At 45.6% G+C, this 24327-nt stretch overlaps 2 protein-coding genes across 3 annotated transcripts; both read right to left on the reverse strand.

Annotated features, from left to right (window-relative positions):
- Positions 1–10341: 10341 nt before the first annotated feature.
- Positions 10342–12522, reverse strand: LOC126547876 (uncharacterized). The gene is made up of 2 exons (XM_050195902.2): positions 12443–12522; positions 10342–11015 (listed from the first exon to the last, which is right to left on the reverse strand). Exons 1-2 carry the CDS (start codon positions 12446–12448, stop codon positions 10455–10457), a joined length of 567 nt encoding a protein of 188 aa, XP_050051859.2. The 5' UTR covers positions 12449–12522; the 3' UTR covers positions 10342–10454.
- A 4967-nt stretch (positions 12523–17489) lies between these two features.
- On the reverse strand, positions 17490–22188 carry LOC126547878 (uncharacterized). Of its 2 annotated transcripts, none has more exons than XM_055063562.2 (2): positions 22167–22188; positions 17490–18112 (listed from the first exon to the last, which is right to left on the reverse strand). In XM_055063562.2, exon 2 carries the CDS (start codon positions 17989–17991, stop codon positions 17638–17640), a length of 354 nt encoding a protein of 117 aa, XP_054919537.1. In that variant the 5' UTR covers positions 17992–18112; positions 22167–22188; the 3' UTR covers positions 17490–17637. The 2 variants fall into 2 exon arrangements, with proteins under 2 accessions (XP_054919537.1, XP_050051861.1); XM_050195904.2 differs by lacking the exon at positions 22167–22188 and adding an exon at positions 20941–21043.
- Positions 22189–24327: the final 2139 nt, after the last annotated feature.

The following is a 24327-nucleotide window of genomic DNA, read 5'->3' on the forward strand; positions in this document are numbered from 1 at the left end:
TGCATTCATATGCCGAACAAAACTGAACTAATTTGTTTTTTTCTGAATAGCCGCAGGCTGTCCCATTCCGAAAGGAATAAAAGATGGCTGCCGCCGATCACTCAGGCTTTGGCTACTCGCACCTGCCGGAGAGCATAGGTTTATTTGCGTATAATAAAACTTTCTGCGTGGCCGTGTAACATTTTCGAGCACTTTCGGCACGTTTTAAGACCTCGTTCTGCCAACTCTTCTTTACTGAGGACCCGTTTTAGCGGCATTCTTAAACTTCCGTTGCCCGCCACCATGATTTTCGACCAGCCACCGCAAGCTAAGTAAGGAAAAGCGGACCAATCGCAGATGCCGGTACCCACCTTCTTCATCCAGTTATCTATTTTCAATGCGCTGGTTCGGCCCCATTGAAACCCTCTCCACTTGAGTGTGCACCTCTTCTCCTGGCAGCCAATTACAAACGAAAAACCACTTAGTGTAGGCAACATTATTCGTTTGGAAAGCAAAGAAAGGTGACCTCCTATAAACTAAGAGAGCGCTTGATTGGGCTGTTGAGACAACGCTGCGGGTCACCGCCCGATGCTTGCATCGGCGGTTACGCAAGTTTGACGTGAGGAGATTGGAATAAAAACATATTGGAATATTTTATGTTATAGGGCCCCAGATTGCAATCTATTGTTGCCTCATTTAATGTTCGTTTTAAATATGCTAGTTTGGGAATGGCTTTCAAGTAGGAGCGATCGATGTGTTTTCGTCATTTTATGTTATGAGCAAAATTTACCCCGAAGTATTCAAACTCGTATACATGAGCGATGTTAGGCCCGCTGTAACCACAAGAAATACGCAGAGAAGAATTTTTGTTCGTAAAGGACATTGAGACTTTCTTCGTAAAATTAGTTGTAATAAGTCGCTCCAAAGACAAAGCATTAAGAAACTAGCAGTGCATCATGAGTCACTCCACTTTGTCAGAAAGGATGTCTAGCGAAGCTGAGTAGCATACGACAAAGAGATGAGAGACAGAACAAATGATAAAGTAAAGGTAGGGAGGTTAACCAGGACTGAGCCCGGTTGGCTACCCTACACTGGGAAAAGGGAAAAGAGGACGGAAAGAGTAAAAGAAGAAGAGAAAGTTTTAACAAAGGTACTAGCACATTTATTGTCTTGACGGCTGGTCATCGTCACGAAAGGTACGCACACACATTTATTTTTGTACATTAGTGATCATTCGAGTTATATATTCGTTATATGCATTCGTGTTTCCATTTCGCGATATATGGAGGCAAAGAATTTGAGACCGAAATCACCACACCGACGGCCAGTGGGCCAGTGCCGTAATTGCCTTCGCAGAGGGACGCGCAGTGTGGGAAAGCTGGCATGATGAGCGGCAACTGAGCCAGCTGGGGAAAAACACGATGACGACGAACGCGCGAGCAGTGGCACGAGCCATTGCTGAAGATGGTAGTTTTTACTCATACAGATTTGTTGATGGACACGAAAACTGCACGGAACCTTAGGCATAAACAACTTTGTTGCAACACAATTTCATATCATTTCATTTATTATACCCTCAAGGCCTGTCAAGGCTTTGCATGGGAGTGGGTTACAGGCCATATCAGAAGTATTACATGATAATAAAATACAACATAAGAAGTATAATCTGATATAAATAATTCAGTAGGAATATGAGTAATAAAATTTAATAGTAAGCGATCGCTTGCTTTCCAGACTTAGAGGGGACGGTGTGTTAGCGTGCAATTATTCCTTGTCACGCCAGGGAAGTTAGCGTCGGCTGCACAAAAGAGGCGTACACGAGAACGAAAAGCCTCAAACATGGCACATGCTCTTATAGAGGATGCGCCAAAAACCGCGTGGTTGGTGGAAAGCAACGACTGATCCATCGACGCCACCATTGTCAATTGAATCAAATTGCAATATTAACACCACATAATTTATCACACAGTAGTTGAAAAGTTGCACAGCCTCCAAGTGTGCGATGTAGCAGCACTGCAAATTTACAGGGATAATTACAGGAAAATTTCCGGAATAAGGGATCGCTCGATTCCCATATGTGGCACAGTCGTTTCGTTCGAGACATCAGTTGCATAGTGTGAGTTTTGGCCTCGGAGGTGATTAATCCGCAGGCGGTTCCGTTAAAACAACTTATTGAGCCTGAAAATCGGGAAGCTTTTAACGCAGCAACAGTCTGATCTCCGGCAGCTTAAACGTTCACGATCTTCCCTACATTTCTTCCTCGTTAGTTTGTTTCTTCTCTTCGCCTGCTTTTACCGTCTTTCATTTCCCCTTACCTTTAACCCAGTGCAGGATAGCAAACCAGAATCTTATCCAGTTAACCTCCCGGTCTTTCCCATCCCGTTTATCTCTCTCACACGAATGGTGTAAAGAAATCTTATATTTAAAGACATTTCCTGCTGGGCTGAATGATGGATACAGAAAATATAACTGTTTTACACAACTACTCGAAACTTATTGCTCTGACCTTACACTGGCAGCGTTACCATTTAAACAAAACGAAAATAAACTTGATGCACGAAGGCTGTCTCAATCAAAAAATAGCAGCGCATCCCTCTTTTTGAGATGATTGGCGACGGTAATTGCGATTAACTATATTCGCTAGGATGGGTGTGTAATTGGTGATAATATTCTTTACTTGCTTACTGGTGTTAACCGTGGTTATTATGAGCTTTCTTCATTCGTTTCGGCGGCGCGGCGTTAGCGGTTTATCGGCCACATTTGTTCCAAGCGAGCGGCTTCGGAGTGGTGCCGCTTCTGTTCTTCGAACTCCTGCGCGGTAAGCAGCTTTTGTTGGGCGAGGCGTGGAGAGTCGTCTTACTTGACTGTTCGGGCGCATACATAGTGGCACATACGCAGAGGCCCATGTTGCCTGATTGGCATGACAGCAGCCCGCGCGTATACCTAGTGGCCCAAGCTATAGTAGACAACTTGTGTCACTGGATATGTAAAAGAGGTTAGATACGAACAAACATATCGCCAATGGGGTGAATTTGTTGAAGAAGGCTAACCCCCTTAATATATTCAGACAGTAAAACGTTGAAAAGAATCGATAAAAATAAATTTAGCATAAGCCTTTGATAAAACAACTACTGACATAAGGTTCCATAAAGCTATATATTTGAACTAAATAAATCTAGGCTACTTAGACATGGGGAGTATTACAGTCCTTAAGTGCGTCTAGGTATGTGTTTCCAATTCCGCAAAATTCATTACTCTGCTATGCAGAAAGCAAGTTGCGTACATCACAAAAATGATAAAGTCGCCGCATATTTATTTAAACAGCACTTTTGTTACTCTAATGTGACAGAATGCATAATTATTTTTATATATTACAATAAATATTTCATTTTCGAAATTCTTACGCTAAATTATTACATAAGTCTAAAAGCGTCCCCCCCTCTCCGCATTCAAAAACTACAGCCTTGAACCACTGGCTCCCATAGTAAGTGAGCGCACAAAGTTCGAGAAAAAGCAGGCAAGCAAAAAGTCACAGGCCTGCGCGGCACACGCAGCAAAGTCACAGCGTAAGCTGGAGGAACGGCTCCATAGGAGCTCCATTTTCGGCACCACGTACTACACGGTCTTCGAGGCGAAATCGCGGCGTCGTTTTCACTAGAACGATCTGAATTGTCCGCCCGGCGTCGACAGCGAGCTGCGGCTTGTCCTGCTCTCTGCACAGCGGTCTGCTGAGCCCGGTGTTGCCAGATTGCAGCAACGTGCGTAGCTCAATGATTCGCTCCTTCAGCAGCGGTTCGTACCTTGCGAGGAGGCGCCATAACGTGTACGTAAGAGTAAACATAGGTATCCGGACTACGTGGCCTATGTCCCATCCTGTGATCCGCAGCACAGTACGTTGCTGTTCATTATTATTATTATTATTATTATTATTATTATTATTATTATTATTATTATTATTATTATTATTCTTATTATTATTATTATTATTATTATTATTATTATTATTATTATTATTATTATTATTATTGCGGTGGTGGTTGTTGTCATCCCCTTCAAAATGGGGTGGCGACAAATAGTTGCCTAATCTGCTTGAGTTAACCAGGTCCAGCTGCATGCAGCATGCGACTGCTATATGCAACTGCCCCATGTCGGGACACCTGCTGAAATATAACTAAATTGCAATGCGAAGTTTGTATGTATCCACGCTGCGAGGTGCGCATGTCACATCACGTGTCAAATGGCACCATACTTTTAAACGGGATGGTGATAAACAGTCAGCTAGCATGCTAGAAATAATCAGGTATGGCGTGCATGTTTTTCATTGCATCAATATTTATACATCTCCATAAACTTATTTTTCTTCCTCAAGACTTCTTGACCTTGTACCGCTACCTATGCAACTGCTACATGGCGTCTCATCTGATGTGACAATATGAAACTGCAATGCAAAGGGCCGGATATCACTTAGGAAGGCAAGTGGCATGATACGATACTGATGATGATGATTATTATGATGATTTATTGGCATCCCCTTTGGAACGAGGCCGTCACATAGTCACCTAGCCAGCTTGATTTAATCATGTACACAAAATATATACTTTCTACCATTCTTGTATAATCATCATAATCATAATGAGCAGCCAATTTTATGTCCACACCAGGACGAAGGCCTCTCCCTGCGATCTCCAATTACCCGTGTCCTGCGCCAACCAATTTCAACTAGCACCCGCGAATTTCCTAATTTCATCGGCCCCCCTAGTCTTCTGCCGTCCTCGACTGCGCTTCCGACCTCCTGGCACCCATTTTGTAACCCTAATTGCCCACCGGTTATCTAACATGCGCATTACATGACCGGCCCAGCGCCATTTATTTATCTTAATGTGAGTTAGAATATCGTCTATACCCATTTGCTCTCTGATCCAAACCGCTTTCTTTCTGTCTCTTAAAGTTATGCCTAGCATTCTTTGTTCCATCGCTCTTTGCGCTGTCCTTAACTTGTTCTGAAGCTTGCCAGTCTCCAAGTTTCTGCCCCATAAGTTAGTACCAGTAAAATGCACTGATTGTACACTTCCCTTTTCAATGATAATGGTAAGCTTCCAGTCAGGAGCTAACAATGTGTTCCGTATGCGCTCCAACCCATTTTTATTCTTCTGTAAATTTCCTTCTCGTGATCGTGATTCCCTGTGAGTACTTGACCTAGGTAAACGTATTCCTTCACAGACTCTAAGGGCTGACTGGTGATCCAAAACTCTTGTTTCCTTGCCCGGCTATTTATCGTTATCTTTGTCTTCTGCATATTAATCTTCAACCCCACTCTTGTACTATCTCTCTGTTAAGGTCCTCAATCATTTGTTGTAACTCGTCTGCATTGTTGCTGAAAAGAACAACGTCATCAGTAAACTGAAGGTTGCTGAGATATTCGCCGTCGACCATTACTTCTAAGCCTTTCCAGTTTATTAGCTTGAATACTTCTTCCAAGCACGCAGCGAATAGCATTGGAGAGATCGTGTCTCCCTGTTTGACCCCTTTCTTTATAGGTATCTTCCTGCTTTTCTTGTGTAGAATTAAGGTAGCGGTAGAACCTCTGTAGATATTTTCCAAGGAATTTACGTAAGCGTTTTGTACTCCTTGATTAAAGCCTCTGTGACTGCTGGTATGTCTACTGAATCGAATGCCTCTTCGTAATCTATGAAAGCCATATAGAGAGGCTGACTGTACTCCGCGGGTTTCTCGATTACTTGATTAATGACATGGATGTGATCCATTGTAGAGTATCCCTCCCTGAAGCCAGGCTGTTCCCTTGGTTGACTAATGTCTAATGTTCCCCTATCCTATTGCAAATTATCTTGGTGAATATTTTAGATATTACTAGGAGTAAGCTAATGGGCCTATAGCCAACCGGACGTTATTCTGGTTAACCTCCCTGCCTTCTACTTTTCTCTTTCCTCCTCCTCCTCCTCCTAATGTTCCCCTATCCTATTGCAAATTATCTTGGTGAATATATTATATATTGCTGGGGGTAAGCTAATGGGCCTATAGTTTTTATTAACGTCTTCCTTTTTGCGGATTAGTATAATGTTTGCATTCTTCCAGTTCTCTCGGACCCTTGAAGTCGATAAACAGTTCACATAGACTGCCGCCAGTTTTCAAGCATTATGTCTCCTCCATCCTTTATTAAATGGAGTGTTATTACATCTTCTACTGCCGCTTTTCCTCGTTTCATTTATTGCAAGGCCCTTCTAATCTCATCGCTAGTTATAGAAGGAGTCTCTGCAACCTATTCATTACTGCCTTGAATAGAGGTATGGTGGCTCCTCGGGGTACTGTTCAGGTCACTATAAAATTGCTCCGCTGCGTTTACTATAGCTACGAGATTGATGATGATATTACCCTGCTTATCTTTCATTGCATACATAAATCTTTTTTTGTCCTATGCCAAGTTTCCTTCTAACTGATTTCATGCTGTGTCCATTTTTACGGCTTCCTCAGTTTTTCTCACGTCATAATTTTGAATATCCCTTATTTTCTCTTTGTTGAATAGTTTTGAGAGTTCCGCGAATTGTATCTGATCTCTTGAGTTGGACACTTTCATTCTTTGTCCTTTCTTTATTAGGTCCTTTGTTACTTGGGAGAGCTTGCCTATACTGGTTGCCTTGGTACCTTGCATCCCACTTCAATTGCTGCGTCTGAAACCAGCCTATATTTACAGTTTCATTAATTACTTCCATGTCATCTTCATCTCTCTGTTCTAAGGCTGCATATTTGTTTGCAAGCACCAGCCTGAATTGATCTACTTTTAACCTTACTGCGCCTAGGTTGGCCAGTTTATACCTGAGCAATTTTACTCTTTCTTTCTTCAAATTGAAGTGAATCCTAGACCTGAACAACCTATGATCACTGCACTTTACGCTAGCTAACACTTCAACATCCTTCACTATGCTGGGATAGACAGAAAGTATGAAATCTATTTCATTTCTTGTTTCACTAATAGTGTTTTTCCAGGTCCACTTTCTGTTGCTACGCTTCCTGAAGAAAGTGTTCATTATTCGAAGCTTATTCCTTTCCGCGAATTATACCAGCATCTCTCCTCTAGCGTTCTTAGAATTGACGCCGTAGTTGCCAATTGCTTCTTCACCAGCCTGCTTTTCCCCCACATTTGCATTGAAATCGCGCATTACTACAGTACACTGAGTTTGCACTTTTTCATCGCTAATTCAACATCTTCATAAAATTGATCTACTTCATCATCATCCTGAGTGGATGTTAGAGCGTAGGCTTGTACTACCTTTATCTATACCTCTTATTAAGTTTGATTACATCTACTGCTACCCTCTCATTAATGCTGTAGAATTCTTCAATGTTGCCCGCTATGTCCTTATGGATTAGGAATCCTACCCGTTATTCCTTCTTATCTGGAAGACCTCTATAGCAGAGGACATGGCCGTTAGTCAGCACTGTATAAGCCTCACCAGTTCTCCTAATCTCACTAAGGCCAAGGATATCCCAAACAATGCCTGATAGTTCCTCAAAGAGTCCTGCTTCATTCCCCCACCCCCTCACTGTCATTCCCCCAACCCCTCACTGGACAGAGTTCCGGTGTTTAAGGTGTCCAGGGTCAGTTCCCATTGGCGGCCTGTTCGGATCCAGATATTCTTAGCACCCTCTGCTGCATTACAGGTCTCACTCCGCCTTGGTCAGCTGATCCGGAGCTGCTGGGGACTGAGGGTCATTGGTTGATCGATGAGTCATTTGGGAGGCAGTGGCCGAATACTGCACCAGGGAGGCCAATTCCTGTTATTGTATATTCCGATTCTTGTATACATCCCTACCCTACGGCTACAACTGCCATCTAGTCTTTCCCGTGGCGAAGCAACCTTGCTGTGCCGCATGTGGCTGGGAGTGGCGTTCATGAACGCCTCCTCATATCGTTTGAAAATGGCCGAGGGCCCGGTCTGCGACTCCTGTGGGTGCGGGAAACCATCGAGCACCTATTGTGTAGCTGCCCTCACTACGATGTACAACACCTCTGTGCTGCCAACTTTACACCGACTGGACTCAAGACCGTTCACCGAGTCAAAGATATTCGGACCCTGGCCACACCCGTCACTGGCACGAAAACCGATTCGTGCACTAGTACAACACTTGAAGTGTACCGGCTTAAGAGACCGTTTATAGCGTCCCTGTGTATAGTGTCCCTATCACACGCACTCAGTGCTTACTCTCTCCCTTTTTTCCTTTTTCTATTCTCCATTCCCCCACCCGCAGTGTAGGGTAGCAAACTGGTGCTCGTCTGGTTGATCTCCCTGCCTTTCCTGTCCTTGCTCTCTTTCTCTCTCCTTAAACTTCTCCTTCCTCAAACCTTCTTTAACTGCTTTGTAACGCCACCTGTTCACCGGCTACATGGCGTTCTACGTGGTGTAATAATATGCAACTACAATGAAAATGTGCACGCATCGACGCTACGTGGCGCGCATGTCACATCGCGTTACTCCTGGCATGCTAGGACGCGTTTATAGGGCATTTTCCCAACGCATGCTCGCAGGCCTGACTTTTGGATGTGTTTTTCAGCCACGTTAAATTTCTGTAGCGCTTTCTTTTTCTTATTCTGGTGAAGGTTCTGCTCCCATTTCATAAACGAAGGAAAAAAGCACTGGGGTGGCTAAGTGGTAGCGTAGCTGACTCCCACTCAGCGTTCCCAGGCTCGATCCCGACAGTATAACTGCGTATTTTTTTCTCTCATTCCAGACGATAGCTGCTATGGACACCTCACACCGGCGGACGCGGTGGCGGCGGCGGACACCATCGCCATCCGAACGGCTAGTGGAAGGAGGCCTTATCAGCTTGCTCTGTAAAAGGAAAAGGCCGTACTCACTATGAGAGAATGCTGCTGACGTAGTAAATGCATGCTTCCCGAGCAGAAGGTATCGCTGAAGTATGCCGCCTTTCTTTAAGTTGCCAAAGCCATTTAGCGTATCATAACGCGGTTCTCAGCGGGTGCTGTCTTCCGTACGGTCACCAGTAGAACCTTCGTTTTAGAAAAAAAGGTTCTTCTCCTCCGCAATAATTAATCTCGTTAGTTTAGGAGCCAAGTATTCTAACCACTGCACAAAGACTCTTCCGTCGAAATGACTGTACAGTAAGATTATGGCATGCAGCAGGATGCACGTGCTGCCAGGAAGTAAGACGCGTCATTTCAAGCGTGCTTTCTGCAGTCGTCTATAGCAGCTGGCATATAGCGAGCTCTGGAACGCTACGCGTTACAGTGACGAGGTAGAGTTATGTCGGCAGCCTGCAGACTCCTCTTTGGTGACTGAAATGCCCGCCACTGAAAATCTCTGAATGAGTAGCCTGACACCGTATGCTGTCAACATATTGCAAATAACATAAATGAAACGTAAAGCGCTGTTATAAGCGCACTGAGACGTGGATTCACCTAAACTGTATTTGAACTAAGCCGAGCGTTGAGTGGAAACATTTCGTTGGCATTCAAAAGCTAGGAATATCGTAGGACTTACCATCCGTCAAACCCAGTGGGCAGTCACTGTGAAATCGGTGACGTGCGAGGCAAAGACGAACGGCGAAGAGAACAACGCATGAAATTATCTTTCAAAATGCTGCCCCAGTACCACATTTCCCATGCGTGTTTCTCAAGGGGACTGATGCTTCACGGGGCCTTTATTAAAAGAATTCCGATAATGCGCTCCATATCATGTGCTTCCGTTCTCTTATAGTCTTAATAACGACCTCGTTGGCCGTGCCTTTAATCTTCATTTTAATTTAAAAGATTGATCATATGAATAAATGATTCGTTCGCACAGTGTTTGTCTTCTTTAGGTCTGATAAATCTCCGGCTCTACTATATCGTTTGATTGACAAGTGCAAGGCGACGATTGCGCATTGTTCAAACAAAGATTTTGGTGGGTGACCACTCCCCTTTCTTCTTTACGAGTAGGAATTGTCTTGTGTATCGCCGGTCTAGTAACGCGTGGTTTCTTTTGAACTGAGGGACGGCGCAAGTCGAATTACACTCAGCGTCATGTCACCTCGCTCAGCTTCGTCAACGGGGTATAGCGTCTACAGAACATCGCATCACTTCTCTTTGGGCTATGTCGACTCAGTGCTGAAAATGTAGTAACTTGTGCTTCAATATATGCGGGTTTTATTTTTGCGTATCGCGTTAGTAAAGGAAGGATTATCTGTTTACAGGTATCCCCGAAGCCTTTCGGAGGCATGCACGCCATCCGGTTATGGCAGCAAAGGACACGCGGTAGGCCCCCGTAAAAGATTGCTTAAATAGTGGAAGAAAGACTTCGTGAATGCAGCCGCCCAGCCAGACTGGCAGAATAAAGGGTGTCTATAAGGTGCGGTTGCTTAACGAGAGCAGTTTTTTTTTTATTTCTGAAAATGTCTATGTTTATCAAGAATTTAAATCAAACAACACGTGAAAAGCAATAATGCCCGCTTATGAAACACCGTCAATTTTTTTTTGCTCCGATGGAGGGGTCATCGGAGGCGTAGTTGTAGTTGTTGTTGTATGTCTTAGTGCTGCTATATCCAACGCCATCGCCATCTCCTCCCAAGCGCAGGCTGCGGCCGCTGCTTCCTTGAAGAATTCCAATACCACCGGATCCCAAGAGAGACCCGTGGATGGTTTCCAGGCCAGCGCCGTAGCCAAGCCCGCCGAGGCCACCTTGTCCGAGTACACCAATGAGACCAAGCGATCCACCATGTGTGAGGCTGCCTATGGCAGAATTGTAGCCGAATTCACCGAAGGGGCTAGAGCCAGCGCTAATACCGAGACCGGTGCCAATGGCCTCAGCGGTAGCGAGATCGTCATTGAAGAGAGTTGACCTTTTGAGGGCGCTGGCTGCAGAGTCGATTCCTGCCCCGTTTACAGATCCAAAGCTGGCTTCAGGGGCTACGGAAGGGATTTCAGGCGTAGCCTCTAGAATATGAGGGCGACCCTGGAGAGCTCTGTTATTCGAAGCTGTGGCCACTGCTAAGCTGGCAATGACACCAACAGCGAGGAGAGCCAACTGCAAAGAAAAATAGCGTTTTTGAAGCCCTTGATGCATTTACGGACTAAACAGGTTGAAAATGTAGCCTGTAAATAACGCCTCAGGAGCTCTTTATTTGAAAAGTTAAAGAATACGCACAAATATAGGAGCGGGATCCCCAAATAAAGAGCCCCTCAACAGGCTTAGGCATAAGCAAACAAACAAGCCTTGTGCATAGATCATGCAGCGACAACCATGTCTGTAAAATATTACTCCTGTGTTCACCGTACAAACTGTTTACAATTGAAATTAAAATCCTAGGAGCCTTATTCTCAGAGCAGCCAACGACCTCGCTAGAAAAGCGACATTAGAGGTACCGCCTGCAATGCCAGAGATCAGGAAGCAGTGGAATGCGCATAATAGCTGTCAGCAACGCGAGCACCACGAGGAATCCCGTGAAATGTAGATCGCGCGTACAAAAAAAAAATAGTACATAAAATAACAGCATAAAGAAAGAACAGGAGAAGGATGAGAGGACCAACCTCCTAACGTAAATTTGACGTTAAGTAAACACGTCTCAGATTGAAAAGGCATTGAAAGAACGCCGCCCAATTGCGAGTGCTCACACTGCAAGGATGTTTACGCCCTAAGAGTGTTGTCTTGTCGCACTGGTAACACTCTTGCCGTTAGGGTCTTACAAAATTTTATAGAGGACGACAGCGGAGCTCTAACTAGGCGTCCGATGACAAAAGACGCAGTTGAAAAATGTGTAATCGTTTTGACAGTCTTGGGTGCACAGAAATATCCGACAGGAGAGTTTCATATCTCTCCGTGTGAAATTCTCTTGTCAGGTATTTCTTGGTGCCCAAGGCTGTCAGAATGATTGCATAGTTTTCAATTACGTCTTTTGTCGTGTCAGCTACACCGTATCTGACCGAAGCGAGTACGCGTCACAATAGCATGCAGTGACTTGTAACAAAAATGCGCTAAATGCGCATCTTTGGTACAAACCATTCATATCACAACGCATTTGTTACAAGCCATTCCCGTATTTGCTGCTGCATCATCTGACATACTTCTCCCACATTCTTCCTTTCTGAATTATCTTATCTACCGAGAAACTACTATACTATCGCTAACAGAATTTTGATAGATCGCTTCCTGCCAGCGGCCGCCAATACCGAAGTAGCTCCAAAATTTATCGCACAATTTTACGAATGCGACAACGCCAGATCACACAAGATAGAAATTTTATGCATAGAGAAAAGCGCATTTTTTGGACGATTCATTTTTAATTTTTGTACTCATCTACGGCCTTCAGTGCAACGAAGCAATAGGGAGCCTACGGCCTCACCCCCATTCTTTTCTATAGCCCCATTGCTTTTGATTATTCCATTTCATACTGTGTGACCGAAAAATCAATGAATAAAGTTGAGATCAAAGGTCGATTGTAACTGTGTACGTACCTTCATGTCGCCGTTGTGATGTTTCGCTGCCGATGTTCCAACAATCAAGCGAATAATAATGCAGACGCTATTAATCACGCCGACCGCAATAGTGAAAATCAAAGCCTGAGCACGCTCTTTTATATCCATTCCCAAAACAGCAGATGGCAAAAGGAGAAATATCGGCTACTTTCTTATGTTTAGAACATTCTGAGAATCGTCTCTGTACAAGCAACTTCCTGTCCTCGCATTTCCTGTGACTCTTGCGCATTGCTTGAAATATTTTCTCACGCTCACAGGCAAGAAAGTATTTCCCGCGTCCGTTTGGAACACATGTCCCTTATCCGGACAACAAGGGCTTAACCCCGGTGATGCAATTTCCTGGTTACAGCTCCCTTTCAACGTTAGTGATATTTGTGTTAAGATTCCTGCCTTCATATTCTTATTGAATTTCGTACGCGCGCGCTCGTGTGTGTGCGTGGGGGGGGGGGGGGGGGGGGGGTATGTGCGTGCGTGCGTGCGTGCGTGCGCGCGCGAGCGAGCGCACATGGGCCTGTGCGTATTTTCCCAAGGAAGTATCCCAACAGGCAACGTGTACCACGTATTTTATTGTTATTTATCTCTCTTCTTTTTCGTTCGAACCGATTCTTAAAAACCGCCTCTGACAGGTATTGTTGTTCCGCCTTTCCACGTTTAGTTATGGAATATACGGAAATTACCTGCTTGAAAAAAATCAGAACATGCAGTTACCTAATTGTAGAGATTCACGATTTAGCTTCTTAATTGTTTCCCTTAGGCCACTTTTTGCAATTGCGAAATTGAAGGGCAGCAGTACCGGTGTTAGGGATGATGTTGCTACAGGCGGGATTAGCCGGGCAGACCTGGCCGGCTATTGCTCTAGCTGAGTATTTCTTTCCGCGTCAAATATGTCACCATGAGTGAATCAGTCGAGTCTTTTGGGGAAATGTGATAAGCATGCGCGACACTTTCTTACGCACTGTCCGCGGCCCTTCCGCACAGATGAAATGATCTGTACGTTAGCGAGAAACTCGCTTCTTCTCATACTGTCCAGAAGCCTCCTCCTTTCAGGAGAGAAGCGCTTGCAGAATCAGATTAAGTGGTCTATATCGCCCACTTCGTTCATCATCATCATCATCATCAGCCTAGTTACGCTCACTGCAGGGCAAAGGCCTCTCCCATACTTCTCCAACTACCCCGGTCATCGTTGCACTCAGTGTCAAATGAAAATAGGATAACATTTCAGTTAGCCCTCCCATGTTGGTGTCACTAGCCTATGCTCCGGTATTCTCGCCAATGTGGCGCTTTCAATGCAGCCAAGAGTGCGAGCTCCGGCGAATCACCAACTTGCTAAAGACACAATTCGTTGCCACTTGTGTTCGCTTCAGGAACCTCCGCATCGGCTGTCCGCTGAAAAGAAACTTCACCGCATGGAAGCTACCCTCATAGACGGAGTAAGAGCAAAATCCGCTTACACTCCTGCATGAAAGTTCAAAGCAACGGTGACAGCAGCAGAGGGTAAGTGAAATTTGCCTTTGCTCAAATTGTAAGACTTACATGCACCACTTTCGAGAAACTAAGCCTTATAATGGGGGGGGGGGGGGGGGTGCTAGGAGTTCCACATTGGCGTTCCACCTATAGTCGTTTCGCAAAAGTGTGCGTCAAGCAGTTGCGGACTGTCTTAAATGTAAAACCAATGCATTTTTTTAGCAGATTTCGAGACGATTGTCTCGAAAGTGACGCAAGTTTTAGGATTTGTGTCAAACCGAAATGACTTACCTACCGCTCGGTTTCAATTATTCAATTGGAAAATGTGTCCTAGAGTTCATGATCAAAATTTTAATTCAAGAATGTTTTAATTATTAATCAAGACTTTGCGCTTTGACGCACAAGTAACGTCCTCCTTTCTAGGTAATCCACCTGGACATGCTCAGTTGCGCTACATGCTCCATGCGATTGAAAAGAAAACATATTTTCGAAGCAGAAAGAAGTTCATGAAAAGAAATCTACCCACATGATACTGTTACGTCGCAATACGGCGATGGGAATCCCTTAGACGTTTACCACGAGGCCGTCCTGTCATAAGGGACGACGACGACGGGGCCCGATATAGACTGTGACGCGCAAACAAAGGGGCTCACTTCGAGGTGACAACAGTCGCCGCCCTCCGTAAAATTGGTGATTACCGCGAAGATCCACTCTACCTGAACCTGACTCTGACAGGCTAAACTAAGCGATGAAAGAGGCCAACGTCGAAGGCTACCCTGGGAACAGAGTCTACCTCGGATTCCCAAATTGCTACACGCTTGCGCCATATACGGGGGCCAATGTGCAACACCATGGGAGTGATCTTGCGACCGATTCGACCATTGTGACTAGCCGCGATACAGTCATAAGATTCCTTAGTCTAGTCTCCTAGGGAAGACGACGGTATTAAAAGGGAGATCTTTGGTGAGTGAGAGGGGTGGTGCTGACGTGTCCTGTTGTGAACTCAGCCGTTTAATACGCTCCTACATGGAATGGGCTTCCATATCTGGAGCCAGTGTAAGTAATGTAAAATAAGCCCTTTTTCCTTCCTTCCTACCACCGGACGTATACTCACCAATGTGCCGGGTGGATTCCTGGCCCAAACGCCAGCTGGAGCCGCGACAATATGACATATCATTCTGTCAAGTGATGTTTTCTGAATGCAAATGTCTTCGGTGTTTAGTTGCGCAGCCCTGCTGCTCATATAAATCGCTATGATGTTCGTAGTGTGGCTTGATCGAAAGTGTTTGATAACTGGTGAATATGCCACGTTCAGCGAGAATAAAAAGCGCATAGCCTCATCTATTGCAGAGAATTGCAGCTAATAATAACATATCTGAAGCTGCGATCGGCTGTTCAATAACTGTATAATTTTTCCAAACACTTGGCGCACGCCAATTGGTCTCTGAATTTTGTATTTGGCTGGAATCCTGGAAGCTGTCAGTGCCGAGAGTGCCTCTAAACCGACTGAGCTGTCAGGAAACTGGGTGCTTACATCGCGTACCGGTACATCGCATAAACCTACCACTACGTTAAGTATTCTATCACATGCATAAAATATTCCCGAGCATTACAATTTAAACAAACATGACACGAAATGGGAGTAAACAACTCGTCCCGTATCGCATTCCCGTTTCTGGGTTTTTTATACTACGTACCAGTCGGGTTACAAATTTACTCCCCTGCTGACCGTATTTTTGCATGTAAAAACGGGAGTATTTCTTTCATCCGCGTGAAGGTTGTTGGGGAGGATAGTAGGACTATATTTTTTTACTCCCTTCACTAAGTTGTTGTGGCTGCTCCTGAGAGTTATTCCTGTGAGCTCACCGGTCGTAGCGGCAAGTGTCGTGTTTTCTAGAATATGTCGCCTCATCTTGAATCGGTAGAATCATATTTCCTCGTAGCGTATAGGAAACAAAAACGACAAAACGTCGCGATGGCTGGCTTGCTATGGCAACTAGAGCTTCGGCCGAAGTGAAACAGGCGTACAGCTTGCGTGCACGCGTAAAGGAGCAAATACGTCCATGCTCCTTGCGCAACTTTCACTACTCCGACAACTGACAATTATAAACTGTTCAGTTGTTCGCCCAAGCAAGCACTTACGGGACTTAGCCGCTAAAGTCAACGCAGCAATATTTTGACCGATGCGCATCCACGGCGTGTTTTCCAATAGCGTACGTGACCGTGCCCGCCGCCGAGTGTAGGCTTAAATGGAAGGCACAGAGCTTGTGAGCGTTTGCGGAGTGTAATGGTAGAATTTACTCACGTGATCTCGAGCCCGTTTCGTGGTCATGTGATTTTAAACTCCCTATGAATAGTTTCTATTCACGTGATCTAAAACTCCGTACGTCGTAAAATCGGCCATGATATCCTTTTATTGCGTTTCTTAGAGATGGTAGTAAAACGATGTAATGTAGGCCATTTTACTCCAGCATGCCAGAGTAATTTTTTAGTACAAAGGAATTTTCAAAGCGCATGAGCAGCGAAAACCTCAATCTCAGCTAATTTTTGTTAGTACTCTACAGTAGCTAACCGTAGAATATTTTCTCTGTGCTAGTTAGTGTGTGTTTGCTATAGTTGCGCGGTCAAGGCTTGCCGCTTCGCGCTATAGCACAACTACTAAATTTAAGGGTTGGCCTTGTGAACATGCGCGAACATTTGTGTCCACAAGGACGCGTGGCCAGTACATCGCGTACGTCTTGTGGTTGCTGCGAGACACTGCAGCACCTGATATTGGAGTGTCCCGATTTCAGTGCGCAGCGCACGTCGCTAGCGAGGGACTATCACCTCCTTGGTCTGCAGTGTACGACACTCGACGAATGTTCGTACTCCAGTGGTTGTGCATCTCGCCGCGATGAGGCTCACCACGCTTTTCTTACTTTTCTAAAAGAAGCTTACCTAGGTTCACGTTTGTGGCCTATTTCTATTTTCAGGTAACGGGAACTCAAATACTATTTCTTATATTTCGACATGTTATAGTGGCGTCGCCTGTACTGACTGGCCCTACTGTGTGTGACCTGTACTGTGTGCGCGTTGTGCTTAATTCTTTGAGATTTGTCATCTTGCTTTTTCTTTCCTCGTCCCTCCCCTTGTTCCTATCTTCCATTTATATGTTTTCGAAACAAATAATAATAATAATAATAATAATAATGTCCACACTTGAAAACAACCAATATATGCTCGCTGTTTCTTTCATAGTCTAGCTATAGTACGCCGAGCAAGGATTTTGAACAGCTTGCCTATTTGGACCCTCAAATTGCAAATTTACAACTATAAAATCTTGTGCGAAGAGTCCGAGTTCTTTCCCGAGGCGACTTCATAACGTATGTTGCAGTGCAGCCCACGTTGGTACCTTATCTCACGTTCTCTACTAAAGAACGTATCAGCGGAAGTTTATGAGGACCGGCAGATAAAATATCAAACTTTGCCTAATTTTAGGAATAATTTTGTCAGCGCACTGAAGTCACTGTAGCGCAAAGAAACACGGACACCGAGAGGAAAGGACACCACTGAAGTTTGTGTCTTGAAGTTTGTCAACGGCGTTTTTTATTGCCTGAAAATAACCCATAAAGAATTGAACGTAAACAAAAGGATCACAGCATTAATGCCCAAAGGAAGTTGGTCTCAGTCTCTGGTACAGCAGAGTGGCACATCAAATAATCAAGGACCGGTCACGAGATGAGGCACCATCCAGTCACTTTGGCCAGGAACGGTGCAGTCTTGCAGGTACCCAGAGCCCGCGTAAATGAATCATCATCCTGCTCAGTAGCGTCCCCCCCGACTACCACCTCGGCTACCTCCGCCAAGGCCACCGAGGCGACCTCCACTACTTCCGCCATGGCCGCCGAGGCCACCATGGCCCCCGCTGCCGCCAGAGCCACGGCCACTACCGTGGCTATCGCGTCCACCATAGCCCCCGCCGCTACCACCAAGGCCGCCATGGCTTCCTCCGTGGCTTCCTCCGTGGCCTCCTCCGCGGAGACTACCGCCAGAGCTGCCATGACGACCACTGCCGGAGCTGCCATAGTTGCCGCCGCCGTAGCTACCACGACCTCCTAGTCCTCCACCACCCTGACGCTCTTCGACATCTTCGAGCGCGTAGCTCATGCAGATCGAGGCGGCCAGCAGAGCTGCCAAGAAGAACACCTGCACAGTATCAATCAAAGGAACGGGGTGTGAGGCCAGCGAAATATCTGTCGTGAGAAAATGTACCACGCCATGTAAAATATCAAATACTGATATTGCCACAAACTTGCCCCCACATTTGCGAACGTTTAAAAAATGCATTTTGAGGAACATGAATGAGGGTGTCTCATGAATGAGCCGATTCCATGCGTAGCAGTTTTAAAGGATGACCTTCGAGAATAGGTTGGGAGCATCAAATTTCAAAAGTAAAGGAATTTCCCTTTCGCACACAAGCAAGAGCGCATAACGGTGTTCTTGGCCTTAGCTATCGTAATGCGGGTTCGCAAACACGAAACCATTGAACCTGCACTTCTCGACTTGAATGCGCAAATCACTTGATACGACGTTCCAGTCACAAACACGTATGCTCGTATTATTAAGCATTCCATCTTAAGGTTATCATGAGGATTTCTGTTTTAGTTCCCCCAAGAGTATACGTTGAGCCGGTTGAGTGCCTGGCTATTTACTTCTGATTTAATGTACTAGGAGCCTAGCTAGCCCACCCTGGGCCATGGATTGGGCGGGAGGCTACAAGTACATAGGTGCAATAATTAGTGGACAGGTTTTACTGGGCCTTCGTAGGTAAACTGTGCTGGGCCTATAAGCAGTCAGCCTCTCTACCGATTCGTATACTATATTTCTTTTCTTTGGTGTCATTGCTTTTCTCTTCGCCCCCCCCCCCCCCCCCCCCCTATTCTTTCCGTCTTTCACATCCCGTTACCATTCCCCCAGTGCAAGGTAGCAAACCAGAAGATCGTTTCAGGTTAAACTCACTGCGTTTCCCACTCCGTCTCTCTCTCTCTCTTTCTATATATATATATATATATATATATATATATAGCGTCCTTCGAATCAACACCTGTTTTATGAAAAGGCGCATATATATATATATATATATATATATAGCGTCCTTCGAATCAACACCTGTTTTATGAAAAGGCGCAAACTCGCAGTTTGGTCTTTCAGACTTTGTTTCAGATATGCGGGCGACTCCCACCCTGAAGAAACACTTGCTAAGTTAAAGCACTTGCCGTGTAAGTTACAACATGCAAACTTGTGCTCCGAAGCAGTGGAACTTCTTCAAGATGACCTGAAGCTCCTCTTTAGGTTAGGGCCTACTTAAAACGTACGTAGTGGGCTTTGTTGAGACGTCGATTGCTGGCAGAGGAGACTTCTTTATCTACTTCCGCTACAGCGACTAGAAAAGTTCGCCTTTTCAGTCGCGGCACTGTCACAGTCATAATGACCCTCCGCTAGAAAGCTGTCGATCTCTTCCGCGCTAGCGCTCAAGTATACAACACGAAGGAAAATCGCTCCAGCCTATCCTCACTAAGACCAGTGTGTCATATTTACATCACTATAGCGGTGCTTCACATAAACATTAACATCGCTACACACCATAGAGACTGCTTTGCTTTTTGACAAGGCGTAATCTGGGTGATATCCTAATCAGATATGCCCGGTTCGACGAAATGAAGGTGGCACTTACTAGCTGCTTTACAAAGTGATACGTGACACTCCTAGCAAGAGGTATGCATTAGGAAAATATTCAGCATCTCATATAAATTTTCAATGTAGCTGGGTTAGTAAGAAATATTATTCTCGCCGTACTTAACCACTGCCCACGTGGACCACTCATCCTTACTGCTCTCCAGCGCCTTCTCCAAGGGCGGAGGCGCGCGATGTTTTCCGTCATTAACGCAAATATAGGTTGAATATAAGGCGCGACTTTTCGGCGCCGTTCACCATGTGGTTGGTCAGTTTCGCGAAAATGGAAAGCTATGGCAGCTAACTATTGCCAAGGAGAACCAAATATCACGGCGAAGGTCACCACTGAAGGTCGCCCTGCTATCAATAACCCGCAAGCTAAGCCACGCCACAGAATGATTATGAACGATAATAGAACCGTTCATGATCATGCTGGACGCCAACAGTTATAGGACTCTGTGAGAATGATTATCTGCGTTATTACAGGCAGCACACTGAAAAAAGCGGTAGAAGGGCGATTTGTTCCCCCTAGTTTATTGCATGCAGAAACCTAAGAATGACGGCACGCTCCGTTTCGAGCAGCGCACCCTCTCACGAGCCCAATATTCTGGTTGTGCAAGAGACTAAACTAGAAGAATTAAGGCAGGTGGATTTTTGCAAAACAACGTACAGTCAAAGGGAAAACAAAGCGCGTTTCCTTGGACGTTTCCTACGCATTGTTTTTATACATCGCTGTTGCTTGCAGCTTTCACAACGCTAAACAGTTTTTACGAGCGCACGATCGCGCTCAGGTGCGCGTGTCTGCGCTTACTCCTGCGATTGGGCGCGGCTCTGATGAGGTACACTGTAGCTGGTCTCCCCTCTAGTTTGTTAGCGTTCATTTCCTCCGTCACTTTTCTTGCTTTTCGTGACTCGTCCTGTTTGTGAGCTCGTATAGTGAGGCGTCTTCACCGCTAAAGGAATACAACCTTCAGAGCCAGTAGCCATCGTGCGGTTCCGCTATATGAGGGAGCAACAAGGCAAGTAGCAAAATTTTATTGGCCACAAGAAAACACCATTAAATGTTTAGAAAACTATTGCAAGATCCGCTGTTGCATGCAAGCTGCAATACCTGTCTTTGGCGTTCACGACTTCAGTCGCTATAGCTGTATTCTAAAAAAGGCATTGCAGGTCCGTCTTAATTTAACCAGATTTACAGCAGTGGTCCCCACGACTATGTTAAAGAAGTAACGCTTTGTTCGCTTTCGTTCAATGATATCTTGTCTTTCATTGAACCAACTCCGCTTCGAGATTCTACTCACCACTTTGCTGAAAGCCATGCTACTGTTCGTCTCGTCAACCTGAAGGGGCTGTTGTGTCCGGCAGTCTCGATGGGTGCCTTATATACTTGCGCGAAAGTTTACCCTGCTGTGCTGGAAAGCTCCAAGGTCTTGGGCAATAGCCACCGTTTTCTCCACCGTCCAAGCGTCTGGATGCGCATTCACGGATTTTGGCGCTCAAGCCAAGACGTGAAAGTTGCCGTTCACCTCCTCCCCTGCCTGCTGCCCTTGTCTCGGGTATGCAACCCTCCCCGCTTCGGGTATGCAACCCTCCCTCCTGTCTTGCTTATTCATTAATATGCGCGTGATGTAAACAGCCTCAATCATGTCGTTGCGCAATCGTGCAGTGGCTCTCTTTTCGTTTCTCCAAATCAGCATCTCGCGCACTCTGTTTTAATTTTCTCAAATCATAGAGAGAAGGCCCATTTTGAACGCGAGCTGGAAATGCCGCTACGCACTTCCTTCTCATATTAAGAAGGTGCCTTGCATCACTCCTTATCTCAGTCTCTTTAGTTGCTTTGCTCTTTACTGATTTATTCTTTCCGTCTCTCAGGTTTTATTTTTATTCCTTATGGCTTGCGCGAAAACTCTTCATTTAGTGTGCAATATGTTTCGAGAAACCGCTTACAGCTGGTTAACGAGTGTCATTATTCTCTGGGAGCTATGATACATTAACTGAAATTTTATCTGCACCGAAAAAAAATGCATCAAAATTTCATGACGACGCACGTTGCCGAGGCGCTGTCCGTAGTAACCAATGTTAACGTTACGTACGAAACCATTCTCAGGGGAAATAAATAATGACCCGCAATTACTTTCGTTGGGAAGTTATGGCCATTACTGGCTGCACAGTGCCAGGCATTCAATTGGTGGATCGTCTGAGTTGCATAAATTGGAGAGGGAAATAGACCTTACCATTACTATATAACGCTACAGTATCGCGCGCGTCGCACGTAGAATGCACCACGGCACCATAGCTGCCGAGCGAAGCCGAAGTTTCCACGTGTTCTGCGCACTACCTCCGTGAATACAAAAGGCATTTGGGTGAAGGAAAGCATGATCATGCAGGCAAAATCACCGTTTTTCTTAACGTAAGTGACCGGTACGCCGATGCAAAGCAAAGGGTATAGTATTTATGACTTAATCAGCATATGACACAGCAGTAACACGAAGAAAACGGTGTAAAGGCGCGAGTTGCGCAAACATACCTGCAACAAGCTGTTGGACGAGAGGTTTAGGCGTCAGAACGTCTGCCGGTATTTTCTTGATCTGAATGCGAAAAACGAGAAACAAGTAACGATTATTCGAACACCTCCCGAAATGGAAGGCAGGGCGAAAAGATTACGGATATTGAGGCCAGGCTACGCTATTGCCGTAAAACGCAGTATACTAGCGCAAGATGACCGTTTAAAGAATATTTCACAGCACGGGCGAGACTACTGAACGGCCGCAAGCTGTACTATGGTGGCTATATCCGCCGCTATAGTATATATAGAAGCTGCAGTCGATCGGATACTTTCGTTTCCTATCGGGGAAGGGCTCCGAGTGTAATTTTCGCTCCTGTCAGACCTCCGGTTTCGGGAGAACGCCGTGAAATCTCTTGTAATTGGCTCAGTGCTCCCCGCGGCCGGACACAACTGTGGCACAGCGCTATCGGACAGTGCCTCGGCCCGTAGCCCCTTCTCGGTCGTACCGGAACAGTGACCTCTGGGTCCATCCTCTCCGTGGGGTGCGTACTCATTTGAGTAAAACTATAACGGTGCGCGCGGCCTATATGGGCACGCAAAATAGCTTCTGCAGTTGTCACGTCTGTATCCTTGCAATAGGAAAAGATTCAACCACTCACGATTTCTGGACCTTGGTTCACAAAAGCGCTTAGCTCGCAAGCGGAGATCGCGAGTCCTGTGATAGCCAACGCTTTCGCTAGTGTATCATCCGCGGTACGGATCAGTTAGCTCACGTTCACCCGCCAGCCAAGGGCCGTTCTTAATCACGATAGGCTTTCCTAACATAGGCTCAGGTTCTTTCTTTCTTTAAATATCGCTCCTGGCGAATGCAAAAAAAAAATATATATATATGGCAGTTACACACCGAGGCAATCATAAAAAGCGCTTGTCTTGTTTATATACTTATTTTCTCGTGTGCGTTTCACCACGCACTCTGCGTTGTCTTCTCGCGGCCAGAGCCGAGTTCAGCTGACATATGCATCTCTTCTGGAATCACCCTGTTGTTACCGCTGCGTGGTCACAGCAGGCTTGCACCACGCGAAACAAACAAACAAACAAAAAAAAACACACGCAGCCGCGCAGAGACCTGCGCTGTCGTATAATTTTTGTCATCCGATTATCAAACAGCGCTCGTAAAACGTCGCGGTTACTTACAGTGGGAGCAAGGACACTTCTATGCTTCCATTATTGTGGGGCACGTGCGTCAAACATTCGTGGTGCAAGTGCAGGTATAACCAAGGGAATGAAACGGTGAAGACTCTGCGTGGTCACAAGGTCGGCGAGAGTTCAGTGACACTGAACCGGTTTTAGACGCGCAGCATGCATTCACAGGAGAGTCTGTACAAATGTAAAAGAAGTCAAGCAAAGTCGGCGGCACTCCGCCCTGGGAATCTGCTATGTGGAGAGAGAAAACGAAAGAGGCGATACGAAACTAAAGAGGCCAGAAAAGTCATCGGTCTCCATATGTGTAGAAAACAGAACAGTTGCATCAGCAAACAGCTGTAGGTCGTGATGCCACGCTAGCAATGAGCAAGAGGTAGAAAAAAGTGTCAGAACAGTCCAGTGTCAACAGTGAAAAGCCTGTCTTTCTTTTACAGAGAAAGCTGTATACGAGTAGCCTTGCGTAGTTTTTTCGGCGTCCGGCAACAGAGACGGACTTAGCGATTTCTAACAAACCCATACACAATGGGTTTCATTGTTTGCTTTGCGTGTGAACACGTACGGGTGCAGTGCGGCGGCGCAGATGGAAAAATGCTGAAGAGATTAGAACGCTTGCCGTGAAAAGTGGCGTGACGTCGCAGTTATCGCAGTATATAAGCAGGAGAGGTATCGGCGCTAAAAACAGCTGCCTTATCGATGGGGCGGACGCGTATAGTTCGTACAACCGTAGAACAACATGCGTACGAGGAGCGCCGGAGGGAACAGCAAAGAGAATGTCAACTGCGCCGGCGCGATATGACCACCGACGAAAAACGTTCCCACGATGTTGAACGAAAACGACAATCGCGAGCCCGGGCAACCATTCCACTCTGTGAAGATGGAATGGCAGCGAAAGCACCTTGCTTTTCGTTTGAGAGCTTTGACTGTCACCAGCTTTCGTTGCCATTCTATCTTCACAGAGTGCAATGGTCGCCGTTTTTTT

This window comes from Dermacentor andersoni, chromosome 1 (genome assembly GCF_023375885.2).
Source record: "Dermacentor andersoni chromosome 1, qqDerAnde1_hic_scaffold, whole genome shotgun sequence".
NCBI classification, from domain to species: domain Eukaryota; kingdom Metazoa; phylum Arthropoda; class Arachnida; order Ixodida; family Ixodidae; genus Dermacentor; species Dermacentor andersoni.